Raw genomic sequence first — 17,730 nt, forward strand, 5'->3', positions numbered from 1 at the left:
TCCCAAGGGCAGTAGTCCGGGGCTCATATAGTGCATAATCACCATAGACTCACAGAGAGTCGGAGAAGAGAGGCTGCAAGCATCATTCCCCATGAAATAGCATCCTACAGGAGCTAGTTATGTTAACAGTGTTTCCCGCAGACAGGGTGAACGTGTTCAGCCTGAACTGGGTAACAGTATTGGTTATTAAACACCCATGGAGCTGTTCTATCGATCAGTGAGCGATGCACAAGCAAAACTCAGCATTCTGCGCCGGCGCAGCATGGCAGATAGTACTGAATTCTAGACCGACAGCAGCTTGGCCTGTAAGGCGGGAACCTCTAGGTTATAAAACCTTATAAATGTAGACGGCGAGGGCCAGCCTGCCGCCATACAGATATCTTGCAAGGAAATCCCGCTAGACCACGCCCACGAGTGGAGTGCGTTCTGACACCCAAAGGACACTGCAGGCCCTTAGAAGTGTAAGCCAGTGCTATGGCATCGACTATCCATCCGGATAGGCTCTGTTTTGATGCGGCCAGTCCCTTGGAGCGTCCGCCAAACAAAACGAAGAGCTGCTCGGTCTGTCTAAAGACAGACGAGCGGGACACATAAGCTCTCAGTGCCCTGACAGGGCAAAGGAGACTCGCATCCTCCTCCTCATCATGAACCGGGAGGGCGCAAAGGGAAATAACCTGGGCTCTGAACGGTGTGTTGAGGGATTTGGGTACGTACCCGTGCCTTGGTTTGAGAATGACTTTTGAGTCATTGGCCCAAACACCATACATGACGCGCTTACTGAAAGCGCGCGTAAGTCCCCTATGCGTTTCACTGAAGCGAGAGCCATAAGAAACACCGTTTTGAAAGACAGATGTTTCATGTCTGACAAATGGATTGGCTCGAATTGGGCACCTTTCATGGCTTCCAAAACCGTAGAAAGGTCCCACACAGAAACTGAGGGGTGTCTGGGAGGATTCAGCCTCCGAGCTCCCCTGAGGAATCGCACGACCAGGTCGTTTTTCCCCAGTGACTGGCCAGACGTCGGTTTTGCAAACGCCGCTACGGCCGCCACGTATACTTTGAGCGTGGATGGGGTTCTGCCCTTATCCAGCAGCTCCTGAAGGAAGGAGAGCACTTCCGTAACCCCGCAGTCTACGGGTGAAAAGCCCTGAGCTTGACATCAGGCAGAGAACACCGACCATTTCTAGGAATTGAGCCGTCTAGTAGACGGGGCTCTAGCCTGCGTGATTGTGTTTAACACTCCCTCCGGGAGGTTAGCGGGTACCAGTTGATGGCCCATGCATGTAGGGACCATAAATCCGGGCGAGAATGCCAAATCGAGCCTTTTGCCTGAGAGAGGAGATCTCTCCTCACCGGTATAGGCCACGGGGCAGTGCTGGTCAGCCGCATCAGGACTGGTTCGTCCAGAGCGGAGCCACGAGCAGCACTGGGCATCCGTTTTCCCTGATTCGTTCCAGCACTTGAGGCCGGAGCGAGACGGGGGGAAAAGCATAGAGGGGGCAGCCGGGCCATACGTGGGCCAGCGCATCCCTGCTCTTGAAGAAAAAGTTCGGACAGTGAGCGTTTTCTTGGGACGCGAACAGGTCCACCTGCGCTCTGCCGAATGTCTCCCACAACAGTTGGATCGTCTGTGGGTGCAGCGACCATTCCCCTGCTGGGACATTGTTTCTGGACAGACGGTCTGGTCCCAGATTCAGGTGACCAGGCACATGTGCTGCTTTCAGTGAAAGCAGGTTGTGCTGAGCCCAGACCAGGAGGCGTTCCATCAGCCTTTAAAAGTTTCGGGACCTGACGCCGCCCTGGCGATTTATGAATGCCACCACTGACATGTTGTCCGACTGGACCAACACGTGGTGGCCTTTTATCTGGGGACAAATGCGCCGTAGCGCGTTGTCGGCTGCCAACATTTCCAGACAGTTTATGTGTAGAAGCTTTTCCCGTTCTGACCACTGGCCAAAGAACGATCTGCCCTCGAGCAGCGCTCCCCATCCCGAGGTAGAGGCGCCCGTGGACACCACCTTCACACTCGAGGGAGTCCCCAGACTCACGTCTGACTAATACCAGTCGGCTATTTTCCTAGGTTCCAGAGCCGAAACTCTTCGCCCAATTGACTGTGAGACCCAGATTCTGGAGATGCTCGAGTAATGTGGTTCTGTGTTCTATGAGCTCTGAGTGTGATCGAGCTAGAATCAGCCAATCGTCTAAGTAGTTCAAAACTAGCATGCCCTGAAGTCTCAGGGGTGCGAGAGCCGCGTCCATGCACTTCGTAAATGTACGGGGTGCTAGGGACAGGCCGAACGGTAGGACTGTGTATTGGCATTCTGAGCTGGCGCTTCACAAGCACTCTGTTCAACTGTCGCAGATCTAGAATGGGTCTGAGACCCCCGTTTTTTTTCGGTACCAGAAAATATCTGCTGTATAGCCCCCCTTCGCTCTGAGCCTGAGATAAAGGTTCTATGGCCCCTTTGCTCAGTAGTTTCGCTATTTCGGCTGGAAGTAGATGAGATACTTCGTTGTTTACCGTGGTTTCGACTCGCACCGTGTAACGGCGGGGACGTCGAGCGAACTGTAGCGAATAGCCTCTTTTTATAGTGTTCAACACCCATTTTGATACCCCGGGAAGCTTTGCCCACGCATCTGCGTAAATAGCTAAAGGTAGAATGAAATCCGGGCTCTGGCCGCGGCATAGCGGCGGCCGCAGAGCTTCGGTGTGCTGAGACGTAAACACTGTGTTTACAGTGTGCGAGGCGGGGGGGGCGCCGATCACAGCGGGCAGCCTGGTCGCGCTCGATTTCTCTATGACAGATTGTGGAGAGAGAGTGAGCGAGACAAATCCCGTGGCGTTGAGCGTGTCTGTGAGGGAATGTGGGCGCGGGACAGCGGGCACACTCACTGCACTGAGAACACCGTCAGTTTATTAACCCTCTGAGGTCTAAGGGGTTTTTGGGGTCCTTGAGGTGTTCTGACATGCTCTGACATTTGTGCTTTTTTCAGTTATTTATAAACATGTTAATGGCAAAGGTGTAAATTCACTCTATAAAGCACAAACAGGGCTACCGTAATATGTGAGCAACATGTATGTACATGTTTGTATTTTTTAGAGAATAATGTTTATGCGTGGTTATTGAAAAAACTAAAACTTAAAGTGTCTGAAATAAGGCCACAAAACACATACTAAATATGTGTCCACAAGACTTTTGACTAATAAGTGTTGTTGCCTAGAATTTTTGCTTCAAAATGATCTGAAAATCATCCTGCCTAATCATTTACATAAAACAATACATTGATTTAAATTTTATAAGGCACCTTTTGTTCGGAAAGGCAATATGCGTGGAGGCGTGTTCACACCTGAGAAGACAAAGGCCGGATAATGTGCCACATACATAATGAGCTGCATATTAATTAGCCCTTTCACACAGGTGTGTCACAGGATCCCAAAGAATGCAAGGACAAAAGAAATTATCTACATATACATATTTTACAATTAGAAATTGTAACCAATTACAAATAGGTTACAATTACAATTTTAACAATATTTCAAGTGTATTTCTTTGTGAAAAGTATACATTTTATCATACATATTAAAAAAGGTAAGGATTCATTACTTTGAATATTGGAACAAACACTATAATAACATCTTAGTTGATAATTCAATATACCTACTTTATTTTTGACAAAATATCATACTATAGTATATTTAACTATGAGCAGAAATTGGTGAACAAAAGCGTACCTATTTAATGTGACAGTAGTCCTTTTTTAAAACTTTATAATCTATCCAAAACTAATCACAAAATCTTGTCTAAACATTCATATTTAGTCTGTAACATATTGTGTATGATATATTAGCATATACATGTGAATTTGCAGTTTGTTGCTTATACAGACATTTTATTTCAACATAGTTCAGTCTATTTTTACTCATCTTAGTAGGCTATAGCAATATAGTTTGGATGTGTTCATGTAAACATAACGTTTACTAATGTAGGTGCGAGAGTGAATGAACGGCACAGACATGCGCTGTATAACTGTAGTAAACGAAGCGCGTGCGCCTGTGCCGTTCATTCATCATTTAGTCTACACACAGACACGCAATTCATATTTAAACAGTCTTTTTGCGATTTACAGTCAGACACTATTCAATATCGCGATTAGAACAAAGCACTTAAGAATAAATGACTTACTACATCAGCTAGATCCGTTGCTCCGCGAAATGAAACTACCAGTTTTCCAGGGTTATTAGATACTATTATTCCTCACAGCGTATGGATACGCTGTGTACACAGCTCTAGTAAGATACTTACTAAACACGATGTGTTTTATAATCCAGCTGGTGGGTGTTGGCATGTTTGAATGGCTTGCCTTAGATCATTTGCGTTTGAATACCGCGCACTCTCCGTGGGCGTGGCACATTAACGCGTAATTAGGTATAATGAGCTGGAAACAAAAAGACTGACATATCTCTCTTAATACAGATTACATAAACTGAGAATATTTTTTTTTTAATATAAATTAATTCATTTAAAAGAAGAGAGTTCAAGCTTCTTTATGGAAAAACACTCGTGCCTGTATGACAAGTATTCGCGGAATTACAGTTAATTTTCGGACGCGTTTCAGAATGGACTTAACTGACAGAGAGAAGGCAGAACGCGCATCATGTTTGTTTTTCTTTATTTGGCGAAAAGCACAACACTTTGTTTTTATTGTGAGTATCCACAAAAAAAATAGACACTTATCAGGATCTAATGATGTACAACACTTAATATGTAAGATCAGAATCAACAGAATCAAAGTAACTGATACTTTGTTTGCACAGTCCTACCGTAATTTTGTGAATATGTAATAAACTTGTGAACAGTTGTCAAAAACGTTTGCTGATAATTTACCTTACAGTGTTATTCGGCTATCCAATGCTGAGCTTCCAGAGACGCTTAAGATGAAAATTCACGAGACCGGCGAGATGCAGCACAGGGTGTGAGATACGCGGCGTGATTGACAGCTTTGACACCAAATGGATATACGTGAAAATCAGATGACATGATTTCACAACTTTTCATTGGTCATTTAGATAATGTGAAGCACACTGTATACGGAAATGAACCTGGACATTCTATCCGTCGAAAAATCTCAAAATCTGCAAAATGGACATACGTGGTTTTCATCAGACAGCGACGATATGTTTCTTAAAATATTTCTATTCGTTATGAAATGAGATGAGTTTTGCGTGAAGCCTAATGTGTGGCGTGTTTTGCTTTTCAAACACACAGCGTGACTCAGACCCAAACTCAGCGCGTGCAGCGATCGAGCCGCTCCAAACTATGAAACATTATAGTTACATTATACATCTACGTTTTAGCAGATATCCACAAACACAGTATTTAACAGTAAACACAGGTCTAAACATTAAAATATTCACCATATTAGAATAAACACTCATACTAGCATACTTGTATCTCATTTCATAACATTATAGGCTGGCACCAGTTTAGTAGCTACAATGTAAAGTTTATGCAACAATAAAACACTTACTATTATGTCACTTACCTTAAATTTTTTTCTCAAAATCAAAACGTTTCCTTCTGAGATAAATCCAAGGTAAATCCACAGCACAAACAGTCTTCCAAACTGATGAAAAGCAGAGAAATACTGGAGTCACTGATTCTTTGTTTCGAGCTGATGAGGGCGTTAACAGCTCTGCGTTCCTTCACGTGGATCATTTGAATGAGAACAGCTCGCACGCGTGGGGGTGTGGTCACATTAAAGTTAATGAGCTCGGGCTGGAGAAACTGTACATGTCGTTGCTTTCATACGGATTTCTTAAACTGAGAATATTTGTTTTTTATATGATTTACTTCATTTAAAAAAGGAGACTTCAAGCTTTGTAAAGACATTAATTTCATGTGTGGGTGGCAAGTATTGGCTGAGTTTCAGATCATTTTCTGTCACGTTTCAGAATGAACTTCACATTGATAGAGAAGACAGAACGTGCATCATGTTTTTTTTTCTGTATTTTACGAAAAACACAACTTTTTGTTTTTATTATTAGTGTACACAAATAAAAGAAGACATTTAACAGTTTTTAATAATGTATAACACTTGCCTGTATGACAAAAACCAACGGAGTTATTTGAGTCTCTTTTGCACTGATAAGAAAAAAAGCGAGCCGACCCCAGGGGGTTACACAAATTTGGCAAAAAGTGTTTTAGAAACAAATTGCATACACTGCCTTTAAATGACAAAACATTTTTTAAACTTTAAAATATGTTAAATGGTCACTATCACTCATTGTAACCTCAGAAATATATAAAATGTGTGTGTGTGTGTGTGTTGAATCTTCATTTATTTTGGGATTTAATGTCTAACTTGTGTGATTAATTAGTTACATTTTTAATCAGTTCACAACCTTACTTTTAACATTACAAGAATGAAGAAACAGAAACGAGGAAGAAGAAAGGAAAGACTTGAGAGAGTTTTGTATAGCTTATGCATCTGCCCAATTTAATGATTAACAGCTTGAGTGTTCCGGGCTGTCGTGCAGAGGAAAACAGTGGTTCTGATAACTGTTCTTGCGGCACGATATTCACTAAACATCTGATTAAAAATGACATCAATCTGGAGTGTTAAAAAGCGCTTCAGCACCCTGCTAGCTGGATTAGCCTCAACATCTGCTGCTATTATACTTGGCCCATTGCACTAGTGAGCAGCGTACTAAATGTATTTCAACATAAATAGAGTTTTATGAGACAAGGTGTTAAAACATTTAAAATAACATCTCTCAAGTGTCCTTTGTGTTAATAAATACATGAAAATCAAATCCTAATGGGTCAGAAAAGAAAAGGGGCAAAGAAGCCCCTTGAAAGTCTTTGTCAATTCTGCTTCAATTAATTTTAACACACTTTTGGTGAAAGTGATATGTAATTTTTGATTACACCATTTCCATTATAAATGGACATTTACAGCACAGATCTTTCAGGACTTGAATTGGTTCAACTCACAGATACACTGAATTCATATATTGAATGAAAACATTTGCAACAGTGTTAATTAATGACGTTAACCATGAATGTAAAGTCGTCTCTTAAAATTTGTTAAAATTAAAGGTGCAGTAAGTAATTTCTGTGAAACACTGTTGAAAGTGGATCGGACCGAGCAGCACAACACACTTGTAGCCAATCAGCAGTGGGGCGCGTGTCTTCTCATGATGGGGGAGGAGAGAGAGTGGGATTTGAAGAAAGACTGTAGAAAGAGAGATGGCTGTGAGACATTACAAAAGAGAAAAGCTCAGAGGAATTTCACTGGGAAAAGAAGGGTTATGATCAGCAAAGAGTTTTAGGAACCACGTTAATATTAGAAAAGCTTTCCAGCGCTGTTTGTTTGTTATCTTCACATTATCTTTCGCAAAGCATTATTTTGCTTCACTTCAGTTATGATAAAGAGAAATCCGATCTTATATTGTGTGTCTGTGCATTTTGGGGCGGAGCAATGAAGGGAGGGGTGTGTTTGTTTGGGTTGATTGCAAATATCATCAGTGTTTCTCAGAAATCACTTACTGCACCTTTAAGGGAGCATATGGTGAAATGATTGATACAGTGGATGCATGACTTGTGTTGCACATGTTATGCTACCTGTAGAAAATCTGGCCTAATTATTTATTCCGATGGTCCACTTTAGACATTCTAACAACTATAAGTAACTTTGCAACTACAGGTCAACTACCAGTCATTAGAGTATTAGTAGACTGGCGTCTTAATATCTGTTAACACGTTATTTTGTTGCTCCCAAACAGAATTTCAACTGAAAATAAATAACTTTGCAAGAACATGTCGACTTATTCTACTAACCCTATACTAACAGTGTACTAATACTCTAATGTGAGTTAGTTGACATGTAGTTGTAAAGTTGTTACATCAGTTCTACTTCAGTTAGTAGAATGTATGAAGTGGACAATCGAAATGAAGTGTAACCTTTACATTTTAAAGACATGTACAAATCATTTCTATTTCAAATAAATGCGGTTCTTCAAACTTTCTCTTTTAAACTTTCAAACTGACACTGTACCACAGTTTCTGCACTATGTAAAGCAGAAAAAAAAGAGTTTTGAATGCATTTTTAAATAAATGCAGCCTTGGTGAACATGAATTTTCTTTCAAAAATGATAAAAACTTACTGATCCCAATCTTTATCCATCTTTGTACGGGGTACAGGAAGAGGGAATAAAGTTATAGGGAGTTAGAGACCTAAAATGGAGGTTAAAAGGAGGCTGCGTAATTCTCTACAGTGTTTGCAAGCTAAACAAGCTAAAGCTAAACTTTAAATTCTTCCACTTTGAAAAGTGGTTCTAAAAAGACTGCTAAGAAGACAACGACATTCAAACAGAAAAGCTGGAATTGGTTCCCAACCTTTTTTTGTCTGAGACCCCCTTTTTCCCAAGAAAATATTTTAGGGCCCCCCTTCACATTTAATGATATTGTCGCTCTTGTAAGCTTGCAGCAAGGATGACAAAATGTTTTTTTTTTTAAACAAACAGTATGTTTATTACTATAACCATATATGTGTATGCAATTTTCAATATTATACGCTATTATTTAGCGTATAATATTGAAAATACTATAACAAAAACATCTGTAGGCCGTTTGTAATTTAAAAACGTAAGCCTAAGAGTAGACTAATATTTGGCCCTATTTGAAATGCAATAACAAAAATATCAGTATTCAAACTGGTGTGTAGGAAAAAAAGAATTAATATAGGCTATTACAAAATGACTGATGTCTGGGACCTCACTACTTGCATATTATGTGTGAGGCTTTATCAATCAGAGTGAGGGTGAGTCATTATGTTTATAACGAGTCACGCAGGCACTGGGCTGCACCGCAGCGGAACGACCCAAACCAGTGTAAAATAGTCCCAATATAAACACTTATCTTAGGTGTACCATAGTGACTCAGGATAAGACAAAAACACGGTTTGGAAAATGGATTCATGATGTACTCGCTCATTAAATAAATTTTGCAAATTTTGTGGGCCGAGACCCCCTGGTAGGGAACTGATGACATAAAGGATACCGTCTCTCTGAGAACTTTGACTGTTGCCATGCTTCATGCTTTCCGTGGTGTCCCTCTTTGTACATTGTTCTAGCTCACTATATATAGACTAATATATTGCTTTATTGCCATTGTTGAAGAATATGAAACCATACCTGAAGTGCACTACCTGATATGAGAGATTTATATGTATTGAGTGTGTTTGTCTTGGTTTTAGAGAAAGTTCCCTCTTGTGACCAGGAGAGGCAGACGGCCCAGGATGAGTCTCGGCAGAATCCGCGGGAAGCCATCTTCATCCCTGACTGCGGCCTGCAGGGACTCTACAAGCCGGTCCAGTGCCACCAGTCCACTGGTTACTGCTGGTGTGTGCTGGTGGACACTGGGAGACCCATACCTGGAACTTCTGCAAGGTAAGACAGAAAGAAACTGTCTGATGACAAATTTTGTAATTGTGTCATTAGCGCTGCCTAAGACATTAATATCAAAATATAAAATCAAGACATAATTATCTGTGCTGTAACCCCATTATTTATTCGACATGTTTCTGGATGAGCTTGAATGCTCTAAACATCTCAAAATCCCAAAAGAATGGCGATCATCCAATGCGACTGATTAGTTTAGTTGTGAAATGTTATGACAATCGATTTTCTCTCCAAACCACAGTCTTTATTTTTCCATGAGCAAAGCTGTCAGTGCTGAATTTTGTTTATAAAGCACTCAAATTGAAAGCGTGACACGTCCTGATGTGTTTCTACCCATTATGAGCTGTGATTTATTTTCCACTTTTGGAGATGTGTAAATTGCTCTCTTTTCTTTGCCCTGGAAACATTGAGAAGGTTTAGCCAACTGGTTCTTGCTGAACGAAATTCGCAATTTGAATTCAGGCATGGAGCCCATACTGCCTCTGAACCATGCTGAGATGGCGTGATCCTTTGGATAGATGTGCTGGATGTTTTCGTTAAATCCTAGATTTATTGTTGTTCTTGTGGGAAGCTGCAGTGTCATGCACTTTTATGTCTGTCTTACTAAAAGCCAGTGAACCAAATTAGATCAAACAATGAAATCAAATACTCAGGGTTTGTCATTTCTTCATGTGTTTGAATAGCTGTTTTAACTGAGACAGGACTTCTCTCTGAAGGCTTGTTACAGTGAAGGCCAAACTCTTTGAACAAGAAAATGCGTGATGTTTGTCCATGATGATTTGGTTGCCAAGTTTATATTTTTTTTGTTTGTCAAAGTTTTCCGAGATGTTGTAGGCACATAGCTAAGCGTTATCTTGGAAGTTCTGGGTGGCTGCCTACTGTCCCAAGTCAAAAGACTCCATGAAAGCCATGATATATTCACTGTGAAGTTCTGTTTTATTCTACACTTAGGGTAAGTTCAAAATACCTTTGCAGCATTACTGAGAACTGTAATTCAGCTCTCCAGTCCAGTCAAGTCATGTTGTGTTTATTTATATAACACTTTATACAATTGATTGTTTTAAAGCAAGCAGCTTTACAGTAGTAAACATGAAAAATGTCAATGTCGCTTTCAATTAGAATTACAACTTCAAGTTCTACTATAAAGCACCTCTCCAGTGTGTTCATGTTTTCACTCTCAGATGTCTGACTTCGACAGACTGAACTAAAGAAATATGGCTCCACATAAGGCTTGTGGGGCTTTGTACAGATACTGATAATAGAGGAGAAGATGTATACACATTGTAAAAGTGCCTCATGTTTGTGTTCTCCATCAGGTATAAAAAACCAGAATGTGACAGTGCTGCTCGTTCTCGAGACTCAGAGATGGAAGATCCTTTTAGAGACAGAGATCTGACAGGTGAGCAGAACAGTTGACATGAGGTGCATCCCAAATTCTCCCAATTTGCATACTTATACACTGTTCTATGTTGATTTGTAGTATAAATAATACCAGGTTCAGACTACTCAATATTTTTGTCAGATTGTGTGATTTTGGCTTCTAAATTCTTGTCACGTCGTTGACAAGAAGCTTGTCCGACTACATGTTGCTTCCAAAACATTATCATCGACATGCTTGATGTCATCAAGAAAGTGGGACTAGTTAATGACTTCCGGAAACAAGAACATAAACAAACAATGTTTGTACTATCTTAATGCTAACTCCAGAACTCGCGCCTCTGCTATCTTTTTTAGCTGTAGTCCATCGAGAAAACATAAAAGGTTGCTCTAGCTCCACGAACCTTTCCTCCATTGCTCTCTTCCCTCTTTTGTTTTGCCATGTTTGAAAGCTGTGTATGGAAGAGCTTCTGTGCTCCTATTGCTCAACGTCATAGATGTGACGGGAAAAATGTAACACGCTATGACACTATACGAGATAAAACGATCGATTATTGCATCCCAAAGCCCATTGTCATTTACGAATCACCACAACACCCTAAGTCAAACGGATCATGACAAAATGGGGCTGATATTGTGTAGTCTGAACCTGGCATGAATGTCATACACTAGATGGTAGAGTATCATATGTATAGTACAGTGTATAGTATAAGTGCATCATGTATATTATGTAATTTAGGACACAACTATGGACTATAGGGGGTCGCACACTGGACGAGAAGCCGCATCACTTCATTAACATTCAAACACATTGTTTTCTGTGAGTGTATGCACACAGGCGTCACCACTGTGTATTGTGCATTTTTTTCAGTGAAACGTTTAATTTTATGTGGCTTGAAAAAATCTATTTGCTTAATATAGAGAGCTATAATGATATTGATCACACATTCTCTGTACGTTTGCCCTGTTTTTCCAAAAACCAAACTTTAAAATTCATTGATGCTACTTTGTTCTTGAAGTGAACTGAATTGGTGTTGAGATTCACTGTTTGTGTGCATCGGTGTGCGATACTGGTGAGTTGTCCATGACATGGCATGGCGTTTGCCGTTCGGTGTGCGCCCGGCTTAGCTGTCTTCATTACTGCATTACATGTCACTCCTTCTGTTTATATGTAGGCTAAATAATTTCTAAAACAGTTAGATAGTTCCTGACTGGTTATACAGTGTGCCCGTCATTTGTTAGCTTTATTAGCTATTAGCTGTGAGGTCACACAGCTATACGATAGTGTACTCCTCAAAGTCTATTTTCTCTTCTGGGACAATGAATCAAAATTATAGATTATTTATTGATTATTTTCCCAATCAGATGCTCTTTAGAATGAGAATATTCTTCCCTGCAACTAACTAGCAAGTAGAGGCTAATGGCTACGATCTAGCTAAAGCCTATTGCTTATTTTGTTTTATGTGATACAACGCCACAGAATAAAACAATTTAAAAGATAATTGCGACTTTTGTTCACAATTGCGAGTTTATATCTCGCAATTCGGACTTTTTTTTCTCAGAATTGCAAGATGGCATTGCTGAAGGGTTGGGGTCAGAATCCCTTTATAGTATCTTCACTATAAAGTCGCAATTGCGTGTTATAAAGTCAGAATTGAGAGGTTTAAACCTGCAATTCTGACTTTTTTCTTGAAATTCAGACTTTTTTTCTTGTAATTGTGAGTTTATATCTTGCTTTTCTGACTTCTTTTCTCAGAATTATTAGATAAACTTGCATGTTTATGACCAATTCTAAGACTTTATTACAAGCAAATGCGAGTTTATATCAGGCAATTCTGACTTTATAACTTCCAATAACAAGTTTACATCACGCAATTGTGAATAAAACAATCAGAATTATTTTTGTATTCAGTGGCGGAAAGAAGCTTCCATATATTGCTATATGTTTATTTAAATTATTTTATTGTATATTTTAATTTTCCTTGACTATGCTTACAATAAATAAGAGTATGGGTTTATTTTTGTTCTGCTAATAACGTTTGACAAATGGTTGCAAAAACATACAGCACCACATGTTAGCATTTAAAGGTGGTTTTCCCTTGAAATATTAGGCTTTCTCTCGTTCCAGTTCTTTCCCTTTCATTTAGAATTTCATTGTAACTCCTTTTTAATTCCCCATCTGGTAAGTTTACAGAGTAAAACATGGCTCCTGACTGGGTAACAGATGTGTGGAGTAGTTTATGACGGTGTGGACCACTGGGGAGGACAGCAGCGGGGGGCTGAGAGGTGCTGTCAGTGCCCGGGGGGACTTCAGTCAAATTATTTTTATGTACTCTACCTGAGTGCAACCTGGCACCAGAGCAAAGAGTTTTGGTTTCATCCTTTCAACATAGGAATGGGGGGAAGAACTTTTGGATAGATGTACTATAACTATTTCCACAGACCAAATTCCACTTCAAGACCTACCTGTAGCATCATCATACTAGTGCAAACGAACAAACAAACTCATGGCTGATCTACATCAGGGCTTCCCACAAGCTGGCGTTAGGAAGTATACATCTGCCAAATATAGTATGGGAAGTTTGACAAGATGAGTCTGATTCCATATGTTCTAATTTAACACTTGGGCAAAGAAGCACTGAGCCGGCACGTCATCACACTTGTCCAAACCTTACAGATACTAATTGGAGTCTCCTGGTAAGCCACAGGGCCCCACCTCGCAAACTGCCCTGAGCCAGCTAAATTAGAGTGAGGATGGCACGAGAAAACCAAAAATAACCAAAGTGAAAATGTAAACTGAGATTATTTTATTACATTCTTCTGTTTTAAGTCACCCTTTAAGAGACACAATTAATGCTGAAACATAGACTCAAGTAGTGCACGCCATTGCAGCCGAGCATCTGGGACAGTTAAAAAAAGCACTACCCAAGGTGTTCAGCAATGTGTCGTAAAAGTTAACTGGGCTGCGGTGGTCTGCAAAAGTGCCCTCGTCACCTTGTCGATCTAGCTTATTTGCTACTTTACATTTCACACGTGCACTCAAGCATTAGCAAATGCTAACATCTTTTGTTTGGCATATTTTATTTTTGAATTGCTTAGATGTTAACCCTGAGATCAGCGTTGACATTTATGTTAGAACAACCGTATTGCATGATGTTGTATTTTTCATTGGGACAGCTTAATAATACTTCCCTCTCTAAAGCCGCCTTTCCACTGCACACGACATACCCCCCCCCCCCCTTGTGTCAGTCGCACGGAACTTTGCAATTGGTCGTGAAGCAACCGTTACTCGGCTATTCACAAAGGTAAAATAAATGATATGTAATGCATGCATGAATATATCCACACAAAACAAATGACCCTCAATACATCTAAAATAAAAACATAGTAGATTTTATAGAGCTAATCAATATAAATTATTGATTTAATTATTATAAAATATTTTTTTCTGCCATAATTATTAATAACCGACATTTTACAGAAATAGCGTTTACAGAATAACATTAAACAGTTAAAATACTGGTAATTCTAGCATCGCGCACATAGTTTTGATTAGAATACATCTCGGCCGGTCGTATATGGTCTATCGCAGAAGGTCAGATATTTCAACGCATCCAAAGCTCAAATCGGATCCGAATTTTCCGCATACGCATATGATCGGAACTCCACGCAGCTCCCGTGCGACTCTCCATTGGAAATGAATGACTTCCGGTCCTACGTCTGTCGTTTGTCATGTGCAGTGGAAAGGCGGCTTAACTGTGAACATAATTGAAAAGAAAATTTTAATGTTAAAAATACCTCTTTTGTGTTTTGCTGTAAGACTAAATGAGAATGCTTGTGGTTATGTGGGTCTCTCTTTAAATGTTACAGGGTGTCCAGAGGGAAAGAAAGTGGAATTCATAACCAGCCTGTTGGATGCCCTTACTACTGACATGGTGCAAGCTATCAACTCACCAACCCCCTCTGGTGGCGGGAGGTAAGAACTTAAAGTGATGCGTTATTCACAAATGCAACAGCATTTTAGTTAAAATAAACAAATGGAATACAGAATACATTTTTATCGATTTGACAATAAAACTGAATTGTTATTAGAATAAGGAGAATAGAAGAATTCTCTAAATTAGGAGAATAAAGCTGAGAAAAAAAATATTATGAGAAAAGGCATAATTATCACAAATTGCTTTTTCAAATGAATGTGAAATTTATGGGAAATTTATTTTTCTGTAAAATATTGCTACTATGTTTATTTGCTTAACTTAACTAAATTTTATGTTTAGATCAAAGTCGTAATGATTTGAGAATCACACATTAGATTAGGGTCTAGTTCTCACTATTAACTAAATATGAACTACTACTTTTGGCTCAATAAACTCCTAATTCTTGCTTATTAATAGTTAGTAAGGTAGTTGTTAAGTTTAGGTATTAGGTTGGATTAATGGATGTAGAATATGGTCATGCAGAATAAGGAATTAATATGTGCTTTATAAGTTCTAATAAACAGCCAACATCCTAGTAATATGCATGCTTATAAGCAACTGGATAATAGTGAGAATTGGTCCTTAAACCAAATTGTTTCCTAAATAGTGTTACCCCATATTAGTGACAAATTTCCCACAACTTCCCACGTCTCTTGACTATATGTGAAGGAATATATAGTACATTCCTCCAACTGGGATTGACTATACTGGGATTGATCTAATGACTATATGTGAAGGAATATATAGTACATTCCTCCAACTGGGATTGTTTGTGCTCCAGGTTTGTTGAGCCTGACCCAAGCCACACACTGGAGGAACGGGTGGTTCATTGGTACTTTGCCCAGCTGGATAATAATGGCAGTCACGATATCAACAAGAAGGAGATGAAGCCCTTCAAGCGCTACGTGAAGAAGAAAGCCAAACCCAAAAGATGCGCCCGCAAGTTCACCGACTACTGCGACCTTAACAAGGACAAGACCATCTCCCTTCAAGAACTCAAAGGATGCCTTGGAGTCAATAAAGAGGGTGTGCAGCTTTTCTGAACGCATTTATGATATAAAAACAGATGATAAAGTGCTTTGGTGGAGGTTTTGGTGAGGTTATTTGGTTTTGGCGAGGTTATTACGGAAGTTACTTAATTTCCCCTGATACTTCCTGTTTCATTGAATACACAATGAAAGGTGGCGTTCCTACCAACTTCCTACCAATTTGATATGTTGGAGTTAGTAGTTTCTGGTAATAGTATTTACATTGCAAGGAAGGATAAAGGTTTGACCGAAATTATTTGTAAATAAATCCGTAAACAATTGAATGTAGATATTTCCAAGGTTGTTTATAAGTTTTTGTATTTAAGCCCCTGTAGAGGAAAAAAAAATCAGCTAACAGTAGTTAGTCAAGCATTAAACCTCATGTTTTGTTGGAAATTACTTCCTACTTTTTTTTAAATTAACCTTGTTTCCTCTGATCTAAATCAGTAGACAGATGTTATTGAAGTGTATCTATATTATGAATACTATTATCATATTATTACAGAATACAAATGTATTTTTTTTACAAATGTGACTGTCCAAAACATTAGCGTTGTGTCTCTGCATTATGTGCTTAACCACTGATCCATATTATTAATGCAAAATTTGTTTATAAGATCCCATAAGATTAGAGAAAGTCATGAAGTTTTTTCCCGTTCCAGCCGGGTTCGTCACTTATTGGGCTCCCCTTGAAACATTTCCGTTGTGTTTCTGTATTTGGTTGTGTTGTGAGTATTTGGAGCACCAAGTGTTCCCTTTCGAGGGAACTAGCACTGCGTCGTTTAAAACGACTCTTTGGGGACGCTCCATTAGCGTGCGCCTCTGAAGTATGAATGAAACTAATCCAATCCTGATTGGTGTTGCGTCATGACGTAACATGTGATGGCACATAAAAGAGACGCCGGCACACACACACATTAGCTTTCGCTCTTCAGCAAGTGCTCTCTGTGAAACTGTCTGTCTTATTTGGTGTTGTTTTGTCTGTGCAAAGCTCTATATTTGGCGAGTGAACAATACACTAAGTGTGTGCACCCCTGTCCTAGATATCTCACGGGTGGGGACACGCATCAGTTGTGTGTGTATTGTTTAGGGGCGTAGCACGCACAGGCAGCTCTCGAGGGGGCTGTCTGTGAACACTGTGAAGCACTTCCTATTAGAGTGCTGCGCTCCCGCTTGGCTATATTTTCTGATGATGGCCAGGCACGCGATCCCTGCGATTCGGGTCCCGGCTTAGATCCGCGGCTTAGATCGTGGGGATCGCAGAATATATATATATATATATATATATATATATATATATATAAATATCAGCTGGCCACAATATAAGCAGGATGATCCCCGTCAAAGCAAGCTAGACGAGAGGTTCCTGCAGCACTATTCACAACCTCAGCGCCGGGGCTTACCGTTTTTCCCTGATCTTCATAAAGATATCTCTAGATCCTGGGAAAAACCCCACTCTTTACGTATCTCATCACATTCATTATATGATTATTCGAATGTGGTGGGTGCGAGAGAGGCGGGTTATGGCAAGATGTCACAGATGGAGGAAGCTTTAAAAAGCTATCTTTCTCCTGATGCGGTATCTTCACTTAAAGCCCCGTTGCTTCCCAACAAACCGTGCAGGGACACCTCTGCACTGGTTGGCCGGGCTTATATGGCGGCTGGCCAGGCTGGTGCGTGCCTGCATTCTTTACGATTTGCAGGCGTACCAGGCCGATCTTCTTAAAGATTTAAATGAGGGCGAGGGACCGACTCCTGCTTACTTCGCGGAGTTGAGAGGAGCCACAGATTTGTCTCTCCGGGCCACTAAAGAGACGGCACGTGCCATAGGCCGCTCTATGTCAGCTGTGGTGGCTACTGAGAGACATCTGTGGCTAAATTTGTC

The 17,730-nt window shown here is 40.2% G+C and overlaps 1 protein-coding gene across 16 annotated transcripts in view; it reads left to right on the plus strand.

Moving 5' to 3' along the window:
• Positions 1–17,730, plus strand: part of smoc1 (SPARC related modular calcium binding 1) — an 80,714-nt gene that overhangs the window by 42,615 nt on the left and 20,369 nt on the right. For all 16 annotated transcript variants that reach the window (XM_077238355.1, XM_077238349.1, XM_077238361.1 and 13 more), the window contains 4 exons: positions 9,259–9,451; positions 10,780–10,862; positions 14,711–14,816; positions 15,599–15,843. In XM_077238355.1, coding sequence (XP_077094470.1) covers positions 9,259–9,451; positions 10,780–10,862; positions 14,711–14,816; positions 15,599–15,843 — 627 coding nt within the window. The remainder of the gene's footprint in view (positions 1–9,258; positions 9,452–10,779; positions 10,863–14,710; positions 14,817–15,598; positions 15,844–17,730) is intronic.

The sequence above is a fragment of the Siphateles boraxobius genome, unplaced genomic scaffold (assembly GCF_051911475.1).
Source record: "Siphateles boraxobius isolate OS27281-9 unplaced genomic scaffold, OSU_SipBor_1 22, whole genome shotgun sequence".
NCBI classification, from domain to species: Eukaryota; Metazoa; Chordata; class Actinopteri; order Cypriniformes; family Leuciscidae; genus Siphateles; species Siphateles boraxobius.